Here is a 26,254-nt window from a genome sequence, read left to right on the forward strand (position 1 = left end):
AAAGTTATATATATATATATATATATGGTTATAAAAAATCTATGTAATACAGACATACATATCTGGTTTAAGTGACGTTATTTAACAAAACAAACTCAATGAATTGATGAAATTATTTCTGATCGAACAGTTCGACTTTTTAAAGGCAGATTTAAATGGTTATGTGCATATATATTAAGTTACGTCTCTCACAAGTCAGTATTTCTAAAATTCTCCTCAAACGAATTCAACCCAAACAGTAAAATGAGATATCGTGTGCCCATGGTAATTGAACTAATGTTTATAAATGACGCGTCTTGAATTAATGGACATGTAGTTGGCGAAAGAATAAAATAAAGGATACGGACGTGGTCAACCTTGGAGGCAATGAAGACCGAACGAAAATTCAGCCTTCAAAGCACAATCCTCGGAACATTGGAAACTTCTAAAATGTTTGCGATTGAAAAATTAGAAAAACTTGCTGGATCCAAAAAAAAAAAAAAAGCCAATTAGAAAAACTTTCCGCCAAGCTGTCTCTGTCTGTATTAAAGCAGAGAACCAAGTAGGTCCGAAATCACCGGGACAAAAAAAAAAAAAAAAAGAACAGAGAGAAAGACGAAAGACCAGAAGAGGACACAATGCGATACGTGGAATTCTGACTATTAAGATATTTTTTCTTTCTTTTTTTTTTAATCAAAATTATAAGGTATTCTATTCAATTCTAGAGTGGTAATTGAATTGATCGTGTCATCAGTTTTTCTACCCATATATTATTAACGTGGACTGTAAAGAAAATTGAAATTCAATTTTGGCCTTCTAACTTCACTTGTTCCAAGTTTATTGGCCCTCACTTGTTCATTCTTAGATCTGTCACCGTAGCGGCGCACTGGAGCGATGGAATAATTCGGTTAACGTGCTTTTACTTATATGCCAATACCAATTATTTTAAATAAGAACAAGTGATAGCGAAGATATTAAAAATTGATTTGAAATAAAGAAACAGTCGTAAAATTTTTAGAAAGAGCCAACAAAGATAGGTAAAAACATTAAGAAGGCAATCGATATTATGTAACTTAAAAAAAAAATAAAGGTAAAATAATTATGAGTTCAATATAAAACAAGAAGTGAGGCAGGGAGGCGTGTGTATCATTCATTATATGCATTTCCAAATTCTGGAAGTCTGCAACTTCTTATTTATTTGTGTTTTGGGGGCTGACCTTTAGTTTAAAAGTCCAACACTGAACAAAGTAGACACAGACAAACTTATTTACCCAGCCCTACCATTAAGAAAAGGGAAAACTCGGCTTGCTGAGTTCCCGACCCTGACCAGAAGAAAGGAGAACTAAGAACACACACACACACACACACACACACAAATGGATGCTGCTCCAATGTCAACAGACAATTAATCATTAATTAATAATTACTCAGAAGTCTTGCCTAATGAATACTTTAACACTCACTTCATCCTTGCCGCCGCACTCAAGTTGGCTGGCATTGAACCTTTTTTTGCCTAGTAGAATGATTTTGTTGTGTATATTAGAATGAGAATGCTTGTTAAGATTGGGAATACGTGGCCAATGGCAACAGTACGATGATATACGTGTTGAGTTTTGTTGCGAGGTGGGATGCTAAACAAGGGAAAAACCAGAAACTGAATAAAGGGAAACATATAAGCAGCGGGGGCGGTGGCCTTACCCCTTACTCAAACTATTCTTTCCTTCTTCAGCAGAGCTCAGAAACTTTGGATTGTATGTTATGTTGGCGGCGTAAAGCTTGATTGCTCAGCTTCTGCCTCCATTTTACGTGCATCTCAAGTCACATCCATTTCTTCCCCAGCTACCCTACCTCTTTACGCTCTCCTTTCTTTGCTCACGTCCTGGGCCCTGCGTAACCAACAGCGCTACTTTATTTTCTATTTATGTTTTTTTTTTATACGTTATAAAATGAATTTGGATCCCATGCGTGTCCCAACTACAAACATGGGATGAGTGGCGATATATGACAAAATCTCTTGTCCCCAGTAAAATCAATGGCTTATAGAATTAAATATGTGATTCGCTCAATTTTTCTCTCCTGATTTTTTTCCCTGCCAGTGTTTTGTGTACCCTTTATTTATCTCTTTGGTTAAGAATATCAAGCAGATTGTTAATTGTTGAAAATACGACGGAAAAGAAGGGTCCTGATTATTACGTGATTGCAGCAGATATGCATCAGCAGAAAAAAAAAAAATTAGAGAGAGAAGAAGATTGGATGATTCACGTATTTAATTTCATAAAACTTTTATGATTGTTGATTCTACTGGGGGCAAGAGATTTTGCCACGTGTCGGCACTCATCCCACATGCTTGTAGTTGGGACACGCATGAGATCCAAATCCTCATAAAGTGAAAGAATCCACCGAGTCAGATGGAAGAAAACAGTTTCAACGGCTTTTGGCGGTTCTTATCATATGAATTGATGAATCCACAAATGTGCGTTTCAATTGGGTTTGTTTCACTCGGGTCTCGGGATCATTCTTTGCACGGTATACGACCTCTCGCTCCCTCAACTTGATGATGAGGATTGACCCATTGTTGTTTCACTGAGAAGATACGTCAGACGGGAGCGAGGATGTTGTTTGGGTGGGGGGGGGGGATGATTGAGAATTAAGCAATCTAACGCCTAGCGGTCCCGAGAGGGAGTGGGAAAAGTCATAAAAATGAAGAAGGGAAGCCTGATAAATACTATTACCCTTGCTTCAACGCCCTGCCGCTGCTGAGCGCTGACGTACCAGCGACGCTTTCCGTCCCTCTCTTCTCGATCTCCTCGTCCTCATCTGCTATTTTCTATTTCTTTTTGTTTTTTAATCTAACCCCCGCGAATTTTGAACTTGATCTAATTTCACTTCACTTCCCAATTTCAAATGCCGCGTCCGTTGCTAGGGTGCTTTTAGTCCTCATCACTTCACTTTGCTCCCGTCTTCATGGCTTCTCCTCCCGCCAGAGCCAGAGCTGATCATGATTATCTTATAAAGCTCCTTCTAATGACAGCGGTACTTTCTTCCTTTCCTCTCTCTCTTTTTGTTCAGTGTCTCAGTTGCCCTGGTACTGGGATTTGATTTAGCCTCTGTTCGCTATGCCTCCATTTTAGTTTCTTACTAATTTTCTCTTACCCGCGATGCTTCTACCCTAAATGTACTGCGGTTCTGCATTTGAGAACCATCGGGCCGTCATTTGCTTTCTTATTTGTCCATTTGTTGCGCGTTAACTCTTCTTTTGTGATTTTCGGACATTTATGCGTCATTAGTACTCCATCCATGTAAATGCAAAATATTTATGTTCCCCTAGTACTTCTTGCTTCTTCTAACGTGTTCTAATTTTGGTTTTGAGTTCGAATTTTCTGGCATTGCTGGTTATGACAGACGGTTTGATGTTTTCAGTGCAGGTAGTTATTGAAATCCAAACTGTTACGTCCGGTTCCTATCTTTTTAGTCAATATAATCTTGCCCTTTCTCCACCTACACCTTGACGGTGGTCAAAAGTTTTTTTTTTCCCCATAATGTAATGTCTTGAGTTACTATTATTTGGAATGGAATGTCTCGAGTTATTATGAAGTTAGACGCAGTAGTCTATTTACTAGTTTGAAAGCTAAAAAGACATCGAGAACCTTTCTTTTCTTCTATTTTTCCCTTCTTGCTGGTTTTGTTATGAATTACGGGAATACGTATTGTAGAGTAGTCTCTGCCTCTGATAACTTGTTTGTATTGACAGGTGTAGGAAAGAGTTGCCTTCTATTGCGTTTCTCAGATGGGTCTTTTACAACAAGTTTTATTACAACCATTGGGTAAGCCCCCCTTTTTTTCAAGTCGTCTGATAGTTTTTTTCTTCCCCAATTTTCTCTTCTGCAGAGATGCCGTCTTTCTCATTAGAAGGGATCGTTTTTCTTCAGCGTTGACTTTAAACTTAGGACCATAGAGCTGGATGGCAAGCGAATTAAATTGCAAATATGGGATACTGCTGGTCAAGAGCGGTTTCGAACAATTACTACCGGTTAGTGTTTGAGATTGAAAGTTCAGTATAGCTAGAACGTATCAATGTGAGCCCATTTGTTTTTCGCCATATATATATTTTGTTATTGTTGATACGCTTTAAAGATTATGTGCTTAATTTTGTTTCCAATTGCTCTCCTAATTGGATAGGAAATAATATAAATTCTTTGTTTTATGTTACTTCATCCTCAGAATGAATTCAGTGTAAATATATTCAAGTATTGAGTGCTTTTACCTGTGTGCTATTAGTAGCAGGACGCGTTCCAAATATTTGGAGGAGCTTTATTTTTGTTGATATCAATCACTTTATGTTGGCTATTAATGATTGAGAAGACAAGACAAATATATAAAGGATCTAATATTGTACAGAGTCCCACCTTTTTTCCCAAAATGACTATACCATTTTTTACTAGTCTGCTAATTGATTCTGTTACGTAAGCTCTTAGGCCTCAACTGCAGATTAAATGCCTGTTATTCTTTAAGATTATGTTTTTCTCTTAAAGTGTATCTTGTCACTTGTTTTTCTTTTCTTTCCTTGTGAAGCTTGCTTTGTAGGATGTATGTTCACTTGTTCAGGACTTATCTAGCTTCTTGGTTTCTGGATCTGCTTGTTATCAAATTTTCGTATGATCCTTAGCACCTATTTGGTCTGCAAGTGTTCCCCCCATTGTTTCTCTGCTTCCCAAGCATAAAATCCATTTCGCATTTGTTGGTGTTAAACTAGCACTAGGTTCCCTTTAAGGGATATTACTGTATAAATGGATATGTTGCTTTGTCTGTCAGTTTTACATGTTCATTGACTTGACCGATCCTTTGTATACATTGTTAAACCTCTGTCATGAGTGCATTCATTCATTTTTCTTTCTTTTGCCCCCTCTTTGCAGCTTATTATCGTGGAGCCATGGGTATTTTGCTTGTGTATGACGTGACTGACGAGTCATCTTTTAACAGTAATGTCTTCTTCCTCCCTTAGTTTTCAGGTTACACCCTGCATGTACTGTTTCTACACATACCATGTCTCTTGAACTGTGTTATTCCCTTAAGTGTGCACGCGCGATTTTTTTTTTGCCCCAGTTATCTTCAATGCTTCAATTTGATGTTGTGGGAAGGCTCTTGTGCCTGGAAAACGTTTTAATTTCATTTGCAGGACAATTTGACCGACTCCATCTTATGTTCAGACATAAGGAATTGGGTTCGTAACATTGAGCAGCATGCTTCAGACAATGTCAACAAGATACTGGTGGGTAACAAGGCTGACATGGATGAAAGCAAAAGGGTCCGTCCTTCCTTCCTCCCACTCTGTCCATCTTTTTGAGTTTCATGTGTAAACGTTGCATTCACATATATTATTATGTGTGCTCAACTTAATGCCCAACAATATTCTCCTTAGGCCGTTCCAACCTCAAAGGGTCAAGCTCTAGCTGATGAATATGGCATCAAATTCTTTGAGACTGTAATTAGAAGTCATTGCCTAATTCGATATTGGATCATCGGATTCATCTGTTTGTGACTGTGAGAGTATGTTCTTACAGAGAGCAAAGACAAATTTGAATGTTGAGGAGGTTTTCTTTTCAATAGCTCGGGACATCAAGCAGAGACTAGCAAATAATGATTCAAGGACTGAGGTTTTATTCTTTAAACTCTATTTTCTGGTCTTGATGTCAATTTCTCCACTGTGTTCATACGTGGTTGCTTGCAGCCTCAGACAATCAGTATCAACCAAACAGGGCGAATACTCAAGCGGCCCAAAAATCAGCCTGCTGTGGTTCTTAATGGACATACATACTCGAGGCTGCCAATAGGACTGAGGAAGTTAATTTCTGTCACCAGCGTTGTCGTCAGTGCTTGATTATCTTCATTATTTTACAGATGCTACTCATTGGATGTCAATTGTGGATGCTTGTATTGAGGAATCAAACTACAATACACTAATTTATTGTTACAACTAATTTCTTGTGCGCAGGCTTTTACAAGCCACCGATCCGCCCCTTCCTTAATCTTGAGCAATATTTTCAAAATTTAAAAAGAAAAATTAATTTGCTATGAGTGATGCCAATATCACCATCTGATTGATTCTTGAGCTGCAGTGATTATTCTCATCGCCCGCTCTTCGAATCAAGAGTTTTGTTTGCTGCTAGTTGGGCTTATAAATAGGTAGTGGGCTGAAACATATAAGCCTTGGGCTGATCCCGAACAGTGTCCAAACGCCTAGTTTATTGTATGATGAAATTGAAAGACATTATTGAAAAAAAGAAAGAAAAGAAATTGACATTGATTGGGATTCGGAATTTAAAAGAATAGCCAATTAATCACACCACCAACCAATGGATTGAGGATTTAAAGATGGAATGAAGGTAGCGTCCTACTACTCCAAACGCAATATCTTGTTTACGCGCGTGGTGGGAGGACGAATTGGGGTTCAAGGACGAAAAATAAAGAGGTGGCGGATCGTCATCCTCGCCGTGATTCATGATTGTAATGCTATGGATAATGAATTCAAAAGGAATTGGAAAATCTCCCAAAAATCCTTTCTTTATTCATGCACCACCGTCATCGTTAAAACATCAAATCTAACACGAAGCAGACGCACACTGCTTTTTTTTCCATTTTTCTTTCTTTTGGAGGTCATCATCTTAGAAAATGCCAAAATCATGGAGATAAGATGTGGGTTATCAATTTTGTAAGTTGAGCTAAACAACTATCACTCCTTTAAATAATTTGGAAATTGTTAAAAAACTTTTTTAAAAAAATAATGGCAACGAATTATTCTTCAACTTTTGACGGGGAATCGGTTGTTGATGAGAGCAATATTATAATTGGAAGTTTTTTATTTTCAAAAAAAAAAATAGCAGTAGCCTGAAAACAAATTCAAACTCTCTCACTCTATCTATCTACCTCTTTGAGTGCGTCTTTTGTTTTTGTTTTTGTTTTTTCTTTTTTTTTTCTTTTTATAAAGCCGGGAGCACATTTAATGGGGTTACCCCTGAGCCAATATGGACCATCTCAATTTAACTACATTTTTTTTATTTTTTAAAATAAAAATTTATGAATTTTTAAACAAATATATTTTATTGTTAACATGTACCATTTATATTTAATTAGATTAATCTAAATTAATATTAATTATTTATAATTTTTATAAATTGATAATATAAGTTTACTCTAAATTGTTTTGAATTTGATAGTATAACAAGTTAAAAATTTTAAATCTAAATAATATAGGTTAAATTTGTATGGTCAATTTATAAAAAATTATATTAAATTTGAACTCATCTAATTAAATATGAATAATACATGTTAATAATAAATATATTTATTTAAAATTATATACATTTTTATTTTAAAAATTTAAAAAAATTAAAAAAGATAGTTAAATCTGAATTCAGAGGTGATGAATACGCGTCTGATGAGCATCGAATGTGCTCAGCTGCAAAGCCTTCTAATTGGCCAACTGAAAGCCACACGTTGCCTTTTAACTTTTTCAATACGTGATTGTACTTTGGGGGAGGGGGGTTAAATTAGATTTTTTTTAATATTTTTATTATAGGAATTATGATAAAATTGTAACCTGCGTAGAAATATACTTTTTTTTTTAAAAAAATTTAATTTTAAATTTTATATATTTTTATGAAGTTATTCTAAAATAATATACTTATCACTTTTATTGGAAAACAAATTATTCATTATTTTTTAAATTTAAACATTTAAGAAAGTTACTTAAATCACTAACTTGTTCTATTTAATAAAATTTATGGTATACAAAATTTTAATTAGAAGAAGATGTAAATTAAAAGAGGGAAAAAATGAATTAAAATTTTTTAACCACACTTCTGCATTTATTAAAATCAAACTTATTAAAATTTCATCTCCTCCAACCAACCAGATCTTTAGAATTCCAAAGGCTGTTATATTTTACTTATAATAAAAAAATTTAGAAAATTGATAATAACCATAAATAAATGAATTTTTTATTTTTCTTAGCGGATTTTTTTAAGTAAGAAAAGGAACGAACAATATTAATTATACTCGCACCGCGTAATACAATAACAAAGCTTCTCCAATTACCCAGGACCCTGGCCTGTACGGTGATTGCTTTGGGCAAAACGATGAAGTTGGGTCGTTACCTTTCAGGCCCAAAACAAAAATACTAATTTGCTCCCCCATCTCAAATTATAAAATACTTTTAAATAAAATTTTACATATCAATAAATCTCATTAAATATACTTAACAACCTTATCTTTTTAAAAAATATAAACTTATAAAAATACATATCATTTAATACATTAAAAGAAAAGGGACGAAAATTAATTCTGAAGAGAGAAAGGGTAATATTAAAATTAGTACATTTAATAAAATCTTACTCTACTTAAAATGCCTTATATTTTAGGACGAAAAAATTTCTTCAATGTCTTATAATTTGGGACGGAGGGAATATAAATATACACCTAACATTTTTTTCAAGGGCAAGAACAAGATTAAATATGTTCAAATTTCTGAAAAAATATGTTGAAAGAGATTAGTTTTCATTTAAAATTCAACATAATTCAAATTGAAAATAATTAATAACATCAGATACCTTACAAAAAAAATATGAAAAGAAAAAAAGCAACATAAAATAGAAGAAATTTTCACATGAATACACTAAATGTTGAGTAAGAGGACAAATGCTCCATCAGCAAATTTGATTGATGCTAATTGCTGGCCACATGCTCATCACAACATCTCAGGTTTGTGATATCTGTTCTCACCGCCGCCACGCTTTTTGATATTTATCATTCCTCTTTCCCTCCTTTTTTTTGTCCTTGGCCAAAATGATACCTATCATTCTCAGCCATATATACGTCTCAATTACAAATCAAAACGAGAAAGTCCTTAAAATACGGTTCAGTCACTTCAGTGTCCGCCAATAATTTGGAAACGAGAACTTCATTCAATGAATCCTTGCCAGTATTGAAATAATAAATCTAATTATCTAAGTCATTTTTATATTACTACAATTATGTAGTATTTGAGCGAGAGACCTCACACATTCGTCTTCATGCACTTGGAAAAAGCTTTGTGCTTATTTTGAGAAGGCAGGGTTTTCATAGTTGTAGCAAATTCAAACCTATAACAAAGAACTTCAAAAGGCCAGACACTGTATAAATTGGGGTTTCTTTTGGGACTTAAATTTTTCAGTCCCCAGCTGAAAATCTTCTGGTCTCAGCTGTTTGTTTTTGGTCAAAGGTCTTGGCTTCAACTTGAAATACAGAGATTCCGTCTTGTTTGCTAAAATGTCGAAAATGTTGTCTGTCTTTATAACGGGGTGGTGTTTTTTTTTTTTTTAATGGGGTGATCATCTGGATGATTCTTAATTTTCCAAGAATGGGATAAAAAAATTGAAATATTCGAAGATATGAGCCTGAAACTGAAGTTGCTTTTCACTGCACCTAGATTGATTATAAAAGTTTCATTCACCCTGAAGGTGGCAACAATTCGATCTTGCTCGAGCGAGCATACAACATGAAATAACAACTCACAAGGTGAGACACCGTGTGCGTGTGTGAGAGAGTGGCTTACTCGCCCAGTGTGTGCAGCCAAATTGGTGTCCGTTTTCATTCGCGCCGTCATGGCCACCGCTTATAAAATGGAAAAGCAAACCCCAGCATCCCCATCCTTTTTCCTCATCTTCCTCATCTTAACTGATTACTCTAAATTTATAATGTTAATGCATAAGATTAGAAGCAATCATGCCTGATTTCCTGTTCCAAAAAATTAATAAACTAATTAAAGACCGAAATTTCTAAAACTCATCCAAAAGGAAATGAAATTAGTGTTTGGCTTGGGTACTTGCTTTCATCCGTTCATTTATCATTCGTTTTCCACTTCTCAACTTGTCGGAAACAAGTAGTAATAGGGACATGCATTTAAATAAGACTCCATTGAATATACCAACAAAAGTTAAGTCTAATAGAAAAAACTAATTTCTCATAACATGACAAACGTAAATTCAAATTCCTGGTGAAAGAGGTGTCTATATTTAATACCTCACCATATCTTAAATTAAATTGTTTCAAATAGGAAAATACTTATAAGCTAAAAAAAAAACATTGAATATTGCTGGAATACGAGGGGCCATATAAATACAGTCACAGCACAATTTTTTTTTACTGTAATAGAAGGGGCACAAGCGCACTCGCAATTTTAATACTTTTGGGACGTCTTAGTATTTTTAAGGCTTTGAATGGGGTCTGGATAGGAGATAGTGCCTATACATATCAAAAGCACAAAGAAAGCAAACGTCTGAAAAGGGTTGAAGCCACCAACTACTAAGTGGGACTTCTTTCTTTATTTTGGATAGAACAGAAGGAATGCAAAAACAGCAAATGCAACAAATATACACACACAAAAGCCAAAACACTACTACTAAGTGGAGCTTGTGCTTAACATACTTTGGAGTCTTGATCACTGACCGAAGCACTAGCGCCTTGGGAGATTAATTATGAAATGATAGCATTCATGCGTGTGCTAATTATCCTTCATGGGTAACAATGAGGCTCATTGGACAACGACTCAATAATGCACCTGAATTATTTCCAAATCCTTCTTTCTTATCCAGATCCTCCTCCCAATATTTTATCTTCTGCTTTTAACTTGTCAGACGAGAAAAAGTAATATAGGGAGAACGCAGAAATAATTACGACACAGAATTTTATGTGCAATTTGGGGCTATCACGTAGTCGCGCTCAATCATTAACAATCACTCCTCCTTGCAAGCATCATCTCGATGCTTCTCCTCATTCAATGAGCAACCAAAATGCCTCCGTAGAAAATCTCTTGTGATGCTCAAAACCATGGAAACAAGCCACAAAAGAATCCAAGACACCGATATGACAAAAGCTACTCCACCATGAGTAGCATTCTACTATACAAAAGAAGGTAATAATTGACAGTAGACATGGCCTTTTAAATAATTCTCAAGATGGATACTTTGGCAACTACTTTTCACACCGTTTGATTTAGTAAAACAATGAAGTTTCTACTTTCTAATGCTTAATTCATTCGGCAAAGGAACTGTACCATCTTGACTAACAGTCTTGAGTTCAAGCTTGGAATTGTCATCGAAGTAAATACTTTGGTGGTATAGCTTGCCATCCAAAAGAGTTTTACTCAACTTGATTCGGATTAGTCTGGGCCCCAATAAATTCTTTGGTTGAAATGGGTTAAGTTTAAGATACGGGGTGCACATGCTGGGGGGAAAAAAACCCTTAGGCAATGATGGATAGTATATGGTATATGCGTTTGCAGCCTATATAACATGAGCCTACCAAGGCATGCTACTTCATTCTTGGGACTAGAGAAACATTTTAAAGTTAGAGAGCACAGGGACATACACGATGAGGCTCCTGGGAAAACGTGAGTTTGAAAGAGTGAAGCCATTCATGGCCGTACTGTTCTTGCAGTTTGGATTTGCAGGTATGGATGTTCTATCTAAGGCTGCACTGAACAAGGGGATGAGCAACTACGTATTTGTTGTCTACCGACATGCTATTGCCTTTGCCATCATGACCCCTTTTGCAGTCATTCTGGACAAGTCTCTCTCTCTCTCTCTCTCTCTCTCTCTGTGTCTGTGTGTGTGAGTGTGTGGGTGGGCGTGTGGGAACGAGATTAAAGTGGTGATATGCTTCGTTGTCTTAACAGGGAAGTCAGGCCTAAGATGACAATTCCAATCTTCACGAAGATTGTGGCGCTAAGCATTCTAGAGTAATTACCTGCATAGCTAAACACATTCTCCATTGCACGGAAAACAGTGACAAAACAGTAGTCTAATTTTGTTATTGGCAGGCCTGTGATTGACCAGAATTTATATTTTTGGGAATGAAGTACACAACAGCAACTTTTGCCTCAGCAATGAGCAACATGGTTCCCGCCATTACCTTCCTGATGGCTTGGATTTTAAGGTAACTAAACACGTTCTCACTGTCACCTCTCTGTCAGGAGTATCTTTCAGATTTGGCAAATTCAATCAGGTATACATCTACGCCTAAATGATTCATGCTATTTTCCCAATGATTTCTCTACTTGCCAGGCTTGAGAAGATAAAATTAAGAAGCATACGCAGCCATGCAAAGGTGGCAGGGACTGTAGCAACAGCTACTGGAGCCATGCTCATGACATTGTTGAAAGGCCCGGTGCTTGAAATTTTTGGGGCACCTGGTACCAATATCCACGACCAGCAAAGTGGCGGGCCATATCTTCAACATATTAAAGGATCCGTGATGATCACCATGGGTTGCTTTAGTTGGTCTTGTTTCATGATCCTCCAAGTGAGTTAATCTCCAGAATTTATGTAAAAGTATTCCAAATAATAGTTTTGATTCCTCAGACCATTCTGTTTCTCTGTAGGTCATTACCCTTGAAACCTACCCTGCCGAACTCTCTCTCACTGCATGGATATGCTTGTTGGGAACAGTTGAAGGCGCCACAGTGGCCCTGATTATGGAAAGAAGAAATCCTTCAGTTTGGTCTCTGCATTGGGATACGAAATTGCTGGCTGCTGTCTACAGTGTAAGGCCTCATAACTAGACTTATGAGAATACAAGAGAAACACATCACCATGTGTTCATTACATTCAAAGTTTCACACACTCCACCCCATAGCCTAAAGAAAATTCCTATTCGGGTAGACATCATAACCACCTGTGCTGACTGTCAAATTTCTTGTCACCTCGCACCCAAGGCTATGTTTGATTGAAGGGAGGGGAGGGACTTTAACAGGAGGAGGGGGAGGGGGAGGAATCCCTCCAAATCCCCCCAATTTGGAGGGGAGGGAAAATTCCTCTCCATTATGTTTTTGTCAAAAAAGGGGAGGGAAAATTTCCTACACAGTGAAAAGGAAGTTCCTTTCTGGAAAGGCATCAAAACCATCTCTGTACTGACATGTAAGAAAATATAAGTCAACTGGCAAAACTAATACTGGCATCCAAATAATTTAGCTGCCCTACCTTGGAGCCACCTGGATATTTCCACCTTATGTCTTCCTCTCCTAAGTTTCATGGCTACATAGCTGTGTTAAATAGTAAGAAAGCTTAGGCTTTACAGCCATAATATTTTGAGAAAGTACAAGTAGAATTGTAGGAAAACGTATAACGAAATTTCATGACTCTACTCTCAGAATATAAATGCATGCATGCATGCAGGGCATCGTCTGCTCAGGACTGACTTACTATATCCAAGGAGTAGTAATGAAAGCAAGAGGTCCTGTCTTTGTGACAGCGTTTAGTCCCCTGTGCATGGTAATTGTAGCTGTCATGGGCTCATTCATTCTGTTTGAGCAAATGTACCTTGGAAGGTAATTATGAAAATCATATGCCAAGCTAATCACATGCTTAGCAAGAAAAATATATAACCTAAAGAAATTTAATCAATTTTACAGGGTGATAGGTGCAGTTGTCATTGTTTTGGGCCTGTACCTTGTGGTGTGGGGTAAAAGCAATGATTATGATCCATCAACACCAATATCACCAACTAGGCTAATTACAGATGAAAGCAGTATCAGAAAGGACAATTCCAATAACGAGGTTGTTATTATCACTAATTGTGGGCAAGGCATCATAGCTCAAGATGAACAAGTATGAAGAAAGCATAGCAATAACTATCTCAATTTCAACTATCCCAGAGCATTAAGCCACAATGTCCCCTCCAAATGCTTATGACACAATAACAGTATGTGGACGTCCAATTATTTAATCCTTCAGAGGTTTATAATGTAACAAGTTACAATAATAATGCAGGAAGATAAATGGCAAAGAAAATGTCTCCTCTTTGAATATTACAATATACAAAGATGCAGGAATTGGATGTCAATTATTTCTTAATAGCAGCATGAAATTTCAAAAGCAGGTTGGACTTGTGAGGTAAGGGACTCCTTGATCATCATTAAACATTCAGTTGGCACCATACAATTTACTAATGCAAATTTTCCTATTATTTTCTTCATTCCTTTAAGCATCAGAAAAATGAGAAAATGTTAACAAGGTTTATCCAGCACCAAGAAACTCACAAACTTACATCTATCAGATAATAAATGGGGTTTAGATCAAGAATGCTGCTTACTTAAGTCGAGAACACCACTTCCAAAAAGAACTATCTATATAATGACAGACAGAATGTAAGAACTTTGAGAAAAATACAACAAACTCCGTTTGATACAAGAGTGCAAGCATTTAGTGAATCTGTTGCTCCACCAGTAAGACAAAAAGATATTGAGTCAGCTTCTCTTCATAAAATTTACCAACTCAATATCAATGATACATTAATCAAAGATAAATATGCTTTCATGTATATCACCAAAGATAGCTTGTCCTCAAAACGGAGATTCAAACAGTTGGGGTTAGGCTTTGATAATCAGTTAACAAAAATATATCCAAATGATTACTCCTATGCACGAAATAATGATCCTCCTATCTCGCAGGTCAAATGGCGCACCTTTATGACAATTGCTTCATTTCATCTTTTCCATATATGCGTTGTAGTTCCCGTGTTGCAGCTAAAAAGGATTCTGCAGATGAGAAAGAAAGATCCAAGTGAGGAGTTAGAAGATAAAGATGAGTCATTTCACACAACCAAAAATGATAAAGATCAGATTAAAACTCAATCAGCATCACTACAATAAGTAACAGAGAAATTACACCTTTCCAAATGCGGAAGGATTTCTGATTGATTGGTGAACCAGTTATTGTCTGAATCACATCAAACAGCATATTTTGTGGAGTGCTCCTGAGCTCCTGAACAACCCCATATATAGTTTTCCCATTTTCAAAGTAAATGTGATTATTGGGGTGCTTGGTCTTACGACCAGCATGACGCTCAAACTCATATGCATTAATAACCTGGGGAAACATAAGATAGGTGTGAGGTGGAAATTTGGCTCAAAGAGGGTTGCCCCTCTATGATGTTTAGTTAACAAGCTTACCTTGGAATAATTACATGACTGGCAGCTGCATAAATACCCAGACCCTTTTATGATACCACGAAGTTCCTTTTAACAAGCATAGGAAGAACCCGAAATGAATCATAGATAAGCTATTGTGAAAGATGAACTCATGAGTACTAAAATTTACCTCCCGTGACCAGGCCATATACTTCACAGGGACTCCATCCAGCATACCAGTGGACAGCAAACTTCTGACATTAGAAGGGAAGTTATTTGAAGGAAATTTCTTAGACATTTTTGATTCCTCTTTTGTCTGGGAAACATTTCCAGTTCCAGAAACAGATGTCAGGGAGGCACTAAGAAATGAGCCAGAATTAGAAAGAACCAACTCTTTCTCATTCACAGCTTCCAATCTCTGTGTAGGTGGTTGACCCATCATCAGTTCATAGTTGGATATGAGTCTGCCAGAGGGAGTTATACTAACATGACCATCATCATCATCACAGCCACCAAAGGATATAATTGTGCTTTCTCCATTGTTATAAGAATAAGCAATTGATAACTTGTTATTTCTATCCTGGTGGTATGCATGATTCACTGAAATGGTGCCATCCTCCCCCTTATTAAATATGTTATGCCTTGAAATAGAATTATCCTCTGCCTTGTCATAAGCTTGAGAAATAGACATATTACTATCCTCCTTACTGAATGCCTGGCCCATTGATATCGAATTAGAAGGCTCTTTGTAGGTTTGACCTATAGATAAGCCATCGTCTCCCTTGCTATGCGATTGACATATTGAAATCAAATTGTTGTATGCCCTGCCATAATCATCATCCACGGACACAATATTCTCATCCCCTTTGTTGCAAGTGAGACTTGTTGATGTAGGATAATCACCCCCCCTGTGCACATGGGGATTTGACAAAGGGTTGTTGAATCTCATATCATAGGTATGAACTGGAGGAACTGACATGACATTCTCAGAATCCTTCACCTCACTAATTTTAACCTTTTTAATTCCACCGTAGTTTAGACCTGATCCTTGATCGTCAATTGCATGGGTCATAAATGAGGAATAGCTTCCAAAGTGATCCATGTTATCCTTTTGTCCTACAGTCAATTTATCTGCACTAAGAGGGGAAATATTCCTGTTTTCACAACTCAAAGCCCTAGCTGAAGCATCTGGGTCGTATAATTGTTCAAAAAATGACCACTGAATGAGTGCAAACTTGAGGAATTTCCACATGAATGGTTATTGGTGCTATACATTCCTGATAACAAATTATTGCTTGAAACTTCTACTGCTTGTTTCTTTCGTGGAAACAGATCCACTTCAGGGTTATCCATGAACCACTGATGAAAACGCTTGGACCCCACTCTAGAAGAATTGTTATAAGTCATGTCACCATCATTTAGACTCCCAGCAGTTTTTGCCATCCAAGATTCCTGATTATGAAAAGACTGCCAAAAGAAAAGTCATTATTAGAGAGACACATTCACCAAATAATTTCGAAGAGGAAAATTGTGAATGATATATGCACACTTGAAAAAAAAAAAAAGCATATAAATGCATATCATAATAACCATACAATAAAAGTGGTCCAGTGGAGTTAAAACCATGGAGAAGAACAAGTATTGCATGAAACCTCATCATTAATGATAGCAATGACCCTTAATATAAAATTTTACAATGATAATAAATCTGAGCCCAAAACCTGTCTGGAGATTTGGGATGGAACCACGGTGAACTAATCTAAGTAGGATCAGAAACTCTTAGTGTATATGCCTAATTATGGAAACTGTTTAAGGGATATCCTTGAATTAGAAAACATTAATACGTCAGCTACTAGTTCAAGAGGTCGTCGTTAGGTATTAATCCTCTACTGCAACTTTATACAACTTCATATAATAACAGACAAATTGAGGATCCCATCTCTCCTCCTTACAACAAATCCAAAAAACACCTCGAGTAAGATACTTGTTCTCAAAAATCGCTTCTCTCTGATTCTACTTTTTACTTTACCTCAGCTAATTCAGAGAGCGCTATAAAGATTTTTAAACACAGTTCAGCACCTGATACTATATCTACAGAGATCTCTCTTCTCTAAAAAGGGGGTGTACTGTTAATTCTTTTCTTTTCTTTTGTTTTTTTTTTTGAATAACGGGAATACTGTTAATTCTTGCAAGGAAGACTTTTTGAAAATTTCTTAACCACTGCAATACTTTGTAATTTCTCCTTTACCTTAACATGAATTAAAAAGGAATACTGAGAACTCTTGACATCTCTCTCTGTGTGTGAAAAAAAAATACGTAACAACGGCTATGGATAGAGATGTTTTAAATAAACCATCACCAGTGAATTACAACTAAAAATTAAGATGAACCACACGTTGTCCCAGGCAAATCTAAATCTCCATCACAGATTTTCCGTACCCTACTGTGTCCCTTGTGCTCTTGAATAACGAAAAATGCATTTACATAAGTATGCCTATGGTAAGTATATTATCCTTGTTACATTTTCCTCTCACAAAAATTCCGATTGTAGCTGAAAGTGGACTGGACCAAAAAATATGCAACAGAAAATTTGAACATCTCAAATTTCAGACCTTAAAATAGATGCATTTCAAAACGTTAACTTGAAATCACAAGTTCCGTAAACATACCATCTCCCTTCTCCTCCGCAAGTTTATTGCTAATGAGACAACTCTTGATATATAAGTCTCTCTTTAACAAGCTTGTCATCAACGAACTTCTCACTGAGTTGCAAGCAGCAGTTTAAGTCACTGAGAACCAATGTCCCCTCCCCTTCAACTCAACAACTTGCCTGCCGATGAGCGGACCCAAAAAAAAAAATGTTACTTTGAAGTGAACTAAAAGGCAAAAACTTTATATAGTTGCATGTGCTGTTTTTTTCCCCCTCAAAGCAATCAAAGTGTGAAATATAAAATTTCATATATGTGGAATCAAATATTTTCAGTCAGGTCAGGCAAAAGGAAATCACAACCCACAGTGGAACTGACATGTTTTTGCTTTGAATGAAGAGGCAAAAAAACAACAACATTGCAATGGCCCTTGGATGCCTATTTTATTTGTCACCCCTCATTTGCTAGGAAACAATGAGCAGCAGCGGCAGTCATTGAAGTTGGAAACCCTAGCTAGGCCACCAAGGACAAGAAACGAAGGATCTCTAGATACATACCCTCACAGCCACACGATCAACGCGTAAACACACCCAACAATATGGCCATCGGAGAATGACCAGAAAAAGCGCCGGAAAAAGCACGGACGCGGTTAGCGGCGAGATCTAGCAAGTTCGGGGAGGTCAGATGGGGAGGAATATGTCGACGAGGGGAAAGTGAGAAGATGGTGGAGCGCACGATGGCATGGAGGGAGGCGCCATCGGAACCGTACACGTGGTACGATGAAATACTTAACGCCGGGCGGTAACGGTTGAGGTGGGAATCAGGGCGTGATCACCATGTGCGGCTGCTTCATCTAACCAGCTTCCATGCTACGAAACCATGCTCATGCCGTCCACGTGGTAAAACATCATTGGTGGAGAAGGGCGGCTAACGGTCTTACCAGCTCCATGTGCCCTGCCTTTAACTAATGCTTCCTGCAAATCATTCCTATAATTTTATCAATACTAATATAATAAAAATAAATAAAATTTTAAACATAATTTTTAAGTAAAAAAAATTAATTATATAATATTATTTTTTTATTTTTCTCTCTTTTATTTTTTAAAAATAATTTAAAAATTTTAATTTAAAATAAAATAATTTTATTAATAAATGACTTATAAAATGGACCAGATTATATTTTTAAAAATGACTTATATATTGAATTGAAGAACTTTTAAAAAAATTAAATTTTTTTAATTTTAAAAAAATTATTTTGGACTGTATTAAATAACTTTTAAAAAATGTCCTGCCTTCTTACATGAACAATAAATAGAGGTGAAAAAAATTATAATAAATAATCATCATATTGTCTTATAAAAAAAAGCTCAAAATCTCTCTTTCAAAAATATATAAATAGGATTGAACGGATTAAATTTATTTGGGGGAAAAAAACACAATCAGAAAGTCTACGCAGAGGGTGAAAAAATAAGAGTTGAAACATGTGAATACATGAATGTTCATAAAATTTATTATCTTTTTTTACCAACCATAAAATTTATTATCTTTAAATGAAATACTTTCTGTTGGGGAAAGAACAAAATTGGCTCAGCATTTAACGAATAAAGCAACACGCAATCCAACTGCCTACCTGTGGAATGTGGATTGCTATTAGCCAAACTTATTTTAAATTGCTACTTGTCATTTTTTATGCTGATTTAATAAACCGTCGATTACTTCGTTCGACAACTACAGCATTGCAAACGCGAAACATCCACAGCGCAGCATAAATTAGGGTCCATCTTGTTCATCTTCGAATTATTATCGTCATATTTATCATCTGAAAATGAAAGGACAACAACTAGAGTTGAGATTAGTTGGCGATTCACTTATCTCATTTGATCAAACGCCGATTGTTTATATTGAGACCGACATACTCGAACCAAATAAACAATCACAAATGTTAAGCTTGCTCGCCTCAGATTCGTCACAGAAGAAAAATTTCGTGCGTTGAAATTTGAATGATGATCACAAAGACACAAACCAGACAAAATGCCTCAATATGTCATCAGTTTTTATATACCCTTGCCTATTTCTTTCAGCCTTGAATCAGAAAGAATGGAAATCATCATTCCTCGAAGCAAAAGCTGAGCTAAATCCTAAAATCTAATCAGCTTTTACAACAGCCAAGCTTTTGCATAATACTATATAATATCCATACCCAATATTATTTAAGAAAAGAAAATATTTATATAAAAAAAAAAAGAACACGCATGACAAGAAATGCCCGCAGAAGCAGGCGCCTCTTTCTCCGATTCTTCACTGTCCTGTCTTCTTGTCTTGCTTCTGAGTTACTCCTTTGCTGCTCCCAACACCTTCTAATCATTGTCACCTCAAATCTCTAGACTATGTACAAAATGATGCTACTACTCACTTGTGAAAATTTTCATTGGTGGGATGCTACAAAGTTGTCACGCCGAGGCTCGCATGTTCCAAGTAAAACTGAGGAACACACCCATGCCCATCGCTGAAACCCTTGGCCTTGCCAAGCTTAGTGTTATATATAACCTTGTCAGGTGTCATCAATCAAGTCAGAACCAGGGCTCCTCCGCACACCTATTCAACTATTTGCCCGTGTTAGCAACATGAGCTGTTCCTCTACTTGAACCTTGGCTGGGCAAGTCGATGACAAGGCTGAAGCAGCAGGGAATTATCTTCTTGCTCGTTAAGTCCACTTTAATTGAGAAGAGTGAATACACTGGCCTGTGGTCTGAGAATTTTGACTCTCCTCGCACGTACCACATCTGCTTCAGGCCTTCTCCTTTCCATAGGATTCTATCGCACCTGAAATAAAAAAAAAAAAAATTGTTTTTTTTTTTTTGAGATATGGGGGTTGCATTGCATGTGATTTTTTATTGAAAACAATGAGGGGCTTCGGGTTTTTAATCTTCAAGCTGGCAGGCGATGCACCGTCTTAAACCACATTGGATAATACGAGGAATCGTTGCTAATGATAACATTGACACGGTACTTTGTTTATTGATGATCACGCTTGTGGTTGACTAATTGGGAATTAAACACAGGCAGACAAATTATATCAATCATCACTTTTTAAACAAATGCAAATTGCTCTATTTTCAAAATCACGACCACAATATTAATCAAGACGCTTGCTTCTACTGGCACGGTTCAGGCCCCCTGGCAACTTGCGATAAATTAAATAAGCAATCATTTAGAAGACAGAACCACGCAAGAGAAACAGCAATACAGTATGAACTATGGATATAATACAGTGGCCAGCAAAAAGAAAAAGGTGAAAGAATAGACTTATTATGATGAGGGAGTGATGTAATCTTACCAAGCAGGAGTGCGACGTTTTTCCTTGGATTTGGAAGTATGGACGACATAGCGATCTGAATTGGCCAGGTATTTGTAAGTAGGAGCGAAAGATATCGTTCCTTCATTCCACCCTTCAAATACACGACCAGCTCTCTGCTCTATCCTTAGCTGCCAATCAAAGCCAATCCAACATCAGAGAAGAACTAAAATATGTTATTCCACGAAAGGGCTGAGTAACAATACTCAGCTAGTTACCTGATCCTTCTCTAAAAGTGCCAGCCAATCGCTCTTCTCCAATAGCTCACATGTATAGTCATAACCAGAAGCTAACCGATAATTCAAATCCCCAAGCCAAACAATATTGCTGCACATGCCAAAAATGAAAGGAAAGGGCCAATCAGAAATTATAACCATGATCAACAGACTGTTCCAATGTATGAATAACAAAAAGAAAGAAAGAAGGACTTACTCGTGTTGCAAGATGGTCTCAGGAGGGAGTCGAAGATCCCTATAATTCGAAGGGTGGGAAAATTTAGTTCTCTTCAAATTTCGGAGACATCGAAGTTTCTTCGCACCTCATCGCCGTCTCTCTCTCCCGAAGTTAAGTGGGTGCATACGAAACAGAAGGATGTGTGGTACAATGTCATGCTAATTGATATAGAGCCCTGTAATTAAGGAAAGTTAAGTGTGATTAATCACACTGCAGCTCTAGACAAGTAGGAGACAACATAGGTCCAAATAATTAACCTTATTCCCAAGATAGCCCATGATGCCCCTACCGACGCAGGACACCTTCAAATTGGAAAGGTGTCCGTAGAGGTCGGAACGAACCCACACGCACAGGAAGATACCGACCATTTGTTTGCTTGCTGCTAGGCAATAGCGTCGTTTAAGATGTGGGCTACTGCTACAATGTCTGCCACTCGTAGAAGGCGAAGGAGAGTTTTCAGTTTCACCGCCACAACTGGCATTTGATTTGTCACGAGACAATTCAGCAAATTCTTCAGCGCCCAGCTGGTCCTCTGAAGAAAGAAAGTCCGAGAAACTGAACCTCGGCTTCGTTCTTCCTAGTTGATCGGCGCCCTTGTCGTTGCAATTCCGAGAATGAGGGCGAGAATTCTCGTGATGGAGGTCTTGGTCAAACCTCTCAGTGTCCAAGGCTTGACGAATAATGGAAAGCCATTTGCCGCGGGGCCACTGTCCTCCGGGCAAGCACGTTCCCTGCATTCAGAGGCACGATTTCTTGGAACCTGTAAAACAGACATTACCTTGTGACCACTACAGAACCCAGCCGGAGGAAGAAAACTACATAATTTTATTCATCAAATTGGACTCTTTTTTTATCGTTTAATGACTAGCACGCATGTTATACAACAGCACATAAATCTTCATACATGGAACTAGGCCCTATTCGGGGGATCATATAAGCTAGGGCACGTTGATGTTGTGTGTGACAGTGCCACAGTGCGGTTAACGGCAGTGAATGTACAGTGTACTACTCCTGTCTTCTTAACGGAGAAGATAAAAATAAAAGGAAGTAAATAAGAGGGTAAGACAATGCTCTCCGAGTGGGTCTCAGTCATTCAATAACACACTATCAATTGAAGTTGAAAGTGAAAGCGATAGCTTGGAGTCTTGAGAACTGAGATATACCCAATAACGAAGATGTCTGCTGGTGAAGGAGACTTGAGCCATTCCGTTAAGCTGAGGTTGTCGTTCGGTGACTTCCCTCCAAGGTTCCATGTCCCCACGAACACCCTACATGGTTTTCCATTTTTCCTATAAGTCAACATTAACAGTCTTCTTGAATAGTTCTATATATTCTTAACTATCCGGTTTCGAAGGGATGCTCAGTGTTTACTTGAGGTCAAGAGTATGCTCGACAGGTGTTGCCTCCTCATACATGGAAGGTCTCGGTCCGCAGGGAGATCCCACCAACAATCTCCTATCAAAATAAAACTCGAATCATTACAAAAAAAAAAAAAAAAAGAATAAACCAGGAAACTTTTTCAGAAAAAATAAAAATAAGGCAAGAATATCTTAGTGTAGCTAAACCTACACCCTAAAGACTCTCGTGTGGGTTGCTGATTGCTGGAACTAAAAACAGGGATCACCGGAAAATGACCGTCCACGTGGCAAGCCCCTTGGGGGCCGTGGGAATTTCATTTTCAGGCATCGACTCACCCAGCCCTCCCCCTAAAGTCACCAACTTGTGTTCCATATCTTATCATATCAGCCAGGCCGTCCATCCAACCCACCACGCTCAGACTTGAAATATGTAAACGTAACGAAGTGTTGGTCGGTAAATCACCTGAGAAAGAGAAACCGTTCCTGACGACGTCGTAGCAATCTTGGTCTGAGCAGCTTTTCCTTCTCTCGCTCTTGGTTCCTACGGCCACCAGCAGCAGCACCAACAACTTTCAAGTTCTATCTCTCAATAATCCCAAGAGAGAAAATACAATTTCAAAATCAGAAGCCAAACTGTAACTACCTAACGCAGAGAAATCTGGGCGAAACTTGGGAGCTCCGTTTCTTCGATTCAGCCACTTTCTCTCCAATAATTTCGTCCAAGAAGACTGAAATGGAACGCAAACGGAAAATGAATAAAATATCGTCATCAGAGAGAGAGCCCAGATCGCTGAAATGATAATACTCCGACGAGTAATATATTATGGGGTGCATACCTTGGATATTTTTCTCGGCTCTGTTCTCATTGTTGATGTCCTCCCGATCACTAAAGAGGAAACCATAACAAACAACAATCGCCGATTAGAAAATGCCATTTCAAGCGAAGGCGATTCGAATAATTAATTTTAATATCATCTGCAGAAAGTCTCCACGAAAATTAAAAAATTCTTTCGGGGCATGACAAGTTATTGTTAGAAATGGTTTGAATAGTGCTGAGCTGTTTTCAATGGCAATATAAAAGGCCCAATTGTAGGGGAAATGGAGACAGCTTCTGAGTCCAGAAGTAGGCGAAGAAAAAATAAAGAGAAAGGAAACGTTGGGATATAATATAGAAGAGAGAGAACTAAAGAAAAGGCCAGGTTCATCCTTTTCTTCCAAGAATAGTTGTTTGGAAACTCAAGTATATGGTGCTTTACAGAGGGGACGACAGAGTGGAGGGATGAAGAGTTAAACAAGTAAAAAGATTTGGATTCTTTATTTGTGTTCATGCTTCGTAATCATCTCAAAGTGAATGGGAGATCTCCATCACATCTTTTCTAAAGGTGTGCCTTTTCTGACTATTCTGTTTTTCAGAGAAACAGCATCAAACAAAACAACAATATGCAGGTTAACTGGTTTGAGGACGGCCAGACACAAAAAGAAGCGAGTTTGCAGAAATTAATGAAAACAAATCAATCTAACTGGACACAGAATCAGATTCCTCAAATATGGTTCACTGTCTTGCGAGTATTGAAAGTAAAACAAAAACCGTTAATCCGAGAGATTCGACGACACGGGAAGAATAGGAAAAAAAACATGACAGACAAAGCAGGGCTTGATGAATAAGCAAGGCAGGAATACCGAACAAAACAGCAAAGAAACATTCTGGTACCGTGGGTCAACGGCATTGCTATTCAGAGGGAGATGCCGGAGAGTTTGAAGAAGGAAAACGATGGGTAAATAATGAAGGAGCAATAGTCAGCCACAGGAATTGAAAAATATGATAGATCAAGCAAATTAAGAAGTAAGTGGTTGCGGAGAAGAAGGCACTTACAAGAACGAAGACTGAGTTTTGAGTTTTGCAGAGAATGATGATCAGAATTGAGTCTTTAGAATGGAATCCCAGGTTTCATGCTTTTTTATGGTTTTCTGGTCGAGAAGGAGGAAGGAGGGATAGGTGATCCAGTCCAATAGCTTAGTTTTGCATTACTTGATTGGAGAAGGTGAAGAGAAAGAGGTGGTTTGGACTTGGAAGCGTGGCGTTCCTCGGAAAAGCAAAAAGGGTCACTTGGTTATCAAATTTATATTGTGGGTAAGGTGGGAGGAGATGGAGACTTGAGGAAGAAAGATTATTTAAAAAGAAAAAAGAAAAAGAAGAAAATGTTAAGAAAACCTTGAAATTTGAAGTCCAGAGTTTCCATAAACGCATTATTCTCGGAGTGGGTATTTTTGTAATTTCGAGACTGTGGAAAGCAAGAAACAAAGAACCGTGGCAAAATTGGCTCAGCATTTAACGAATAAAGCAACACTCAATCCAGCTACGTACTTGTGGAATGTGGATTGCTATTAGCCAAACTTATTTTAAATTGCTGCTTGTCATTTTTATAATGATTTAGCATTTAGTTTTCAGTTTGCCAAAAGTTTATTTGGTGAAAGTTCATTTGATGAAAGTCAGTTTAATAAAGTCAATTGTTATAACGAAATTTGTATTTGGATATATTTTTTAAAAGTCAGTTTGATATATTGAAAGTTGTTGGTTTGTAATAGTGAGATATGCTTTTGAATGTGCAATTACCAAAAAGAACATTGATTTATAATGATTTATAATTTTTATTATACAAATGTAATATATTCAAAATATTTAAAAAATGTAATAAAGATTATAAATAACATAAATTTTGATCTATAATGCTAAAAATTTGATCTCTAATTATTTATATTTTTTAATTTATAATTTTAAAAGATGTAATAAAGATTTGTAATTTTTATTATACATTAATGCTAAAAATTAACATGATTAATTACTCAATTTATAATACTAAAAAAATTGATACCTAATTATTATTATTAAAATGATAATTTATTTTTTATGAATTAACTATTTTTTAAATAAAAAAATAAGAGATTAAACTTAGGGTAGTATGGTCAAATAACATCCTACTTTTCAAATCCGCTTTTCAAAAGCTTCAAATAGTTACGTTTCAGAAATACACTTTCAGCTACTGTTTGAATGTACTTTCAGGATATGCTTTTCTGTCAAATATTCTACCCAAACAACTTTCAACTTTTTGAAAATGAAATTTTGCTTTTTGAACGTGAAACGGAAGAAAACCAAACGGACCCTTAATAAACCGTAATTACTTCATTCGACAACTACAGCATTGTAAAGTGAAACATCCACAGCGCAGCATAAATTAGGGTCCATCTAAAAATTATTTATTTTTTAATATTAATCAAATGAGCTCATAATCACTAGAAAGTGCATGTGTTGGATGCTAGTGAAATTTGATAGGTTAAAAAAAAATAAATGATATGCATTGCGATCTGCTGAATAGAAATGCTTGAATATTATAAAATCTTAATATGTCAAACAATGTATAATTCATGTTATGTTGATAGAATTTTAAATAAAAACTAGTATATCAAATAAAAAAATTGGTCAGTCTGAAGACCTGGAGTCTCTGCCCATTTGATTCCTTGA

General features: G+C 36.8%; 2 protein-coding genes and 2 pseudogenes across 4 annotated transcripts; 2 read left to right on the plus strand and 2 right to left on the minus strand.

Annotated features, from left to right (window-relative positions):
- The first annotated feature begins 2,501 nt into the window (after nt 1-2,501).
- LOC129306422 (ras-related protein RABE1a-like) lies at nt 2,502-5,957 on the plus strand (annotated as a pseudogene).
- Nucleotides 5,958-9,443: 3,486 nt separating this feature from the next.
- On the minus strand, nt 9,444-18,397 carry LOC129309857 (uncharacterized). Of its 3 annotated transcripts, none has more exons than XR_008592967.1 (7): nt 18,126-18,396; nt 17,590-17,750; nt 15,111-16,387; nt 14,963-15,028; nt 14,681-14,879; nt 13,215-14,548; nt 9,444-9,750 (listed from the first exon to the last, which is right to left on the minus strand). XR_008592967.1 is itself a non-coding variant. In XM_054951618.1 (7 exons), exons 3-6 carry the CDS (start codon nt 16,170-16,172, stop codon nt 14,478-14,480), a joined length of 1,398 nt encoding a protein of 465 aa, XP_054807593.1. In that variant the 5' UTR covers nt 16,173-16,387; nt 17,590-17,750; nt 18,126-18,397; the 3' UTR covers nt 9,444-9,750; nt 14,476-14,477. The 3 variants fall into 3 exon arrangements, 2 of the variants coding, with proteins under 2 accessions (XP_054807593.1, XP_054807586.1); XM_054951618.1 differs by having other exon boundaries at nt 14,476-14,548; nt 18,126-18,397; XM_054951611.1 differs by lacking the exons at nt 9,444-9,750; nt 18,126-18,396 and adding an exon at nt 17,947-18,118 and having other exon boundaries at nt 14,044-14,548.
- Nucleotides 11,260-13,781, plus strand: LOC129309884 (WAT1-related protein At2g37460-like; annotated as a pseudogene).
- A 1,133-nt stretch (nt 18,398-19,530) lies between the features above and the next one.
- On the minus strand, nt 19,531-22,832 carry LOC129309873 (type I inositol polyphosphate 5-phosphatase 8). The gene is given in 9 exon segments (XM_054951626.1): nt 19,531-20,252; nt 20,254-20,391; nt 20,906-21,054; nt 21,142-21,250; nt 21,356-21,431; nt 21,434-21,551; nt 21,634-22,136; nt 22,540-22,644; nt 22,748-22,832. Coding segments are annotated over 7 exon segments (1,155 nt in total). The 5' UTR covers nt 22,114-22,136; nt 22,540-22,644; nt 22,748-22,832; the 3' UTR covers nt 19,531-20,167.
- Nucleotides 22,833-26,254: the final 3,422 nt, after the last annotated feature.

The sequence above is a fragment of the Prosopis cineraria genome, unplaced genomic scaffold, assembly GCF_029017545.1.
Source record: "Prosopis cineraria cultivar Desert tree isolate PC_DT_omini unplaced genomic scaffold, ASM2901754v1 PC1, whole genome shotgun sequence".
NCBI lineage: Eukaryota > Viridiplantae > Streptophyta > Magnoliopsida > Fabales > Fabaceae > Prosopis > Prosopis cineraria.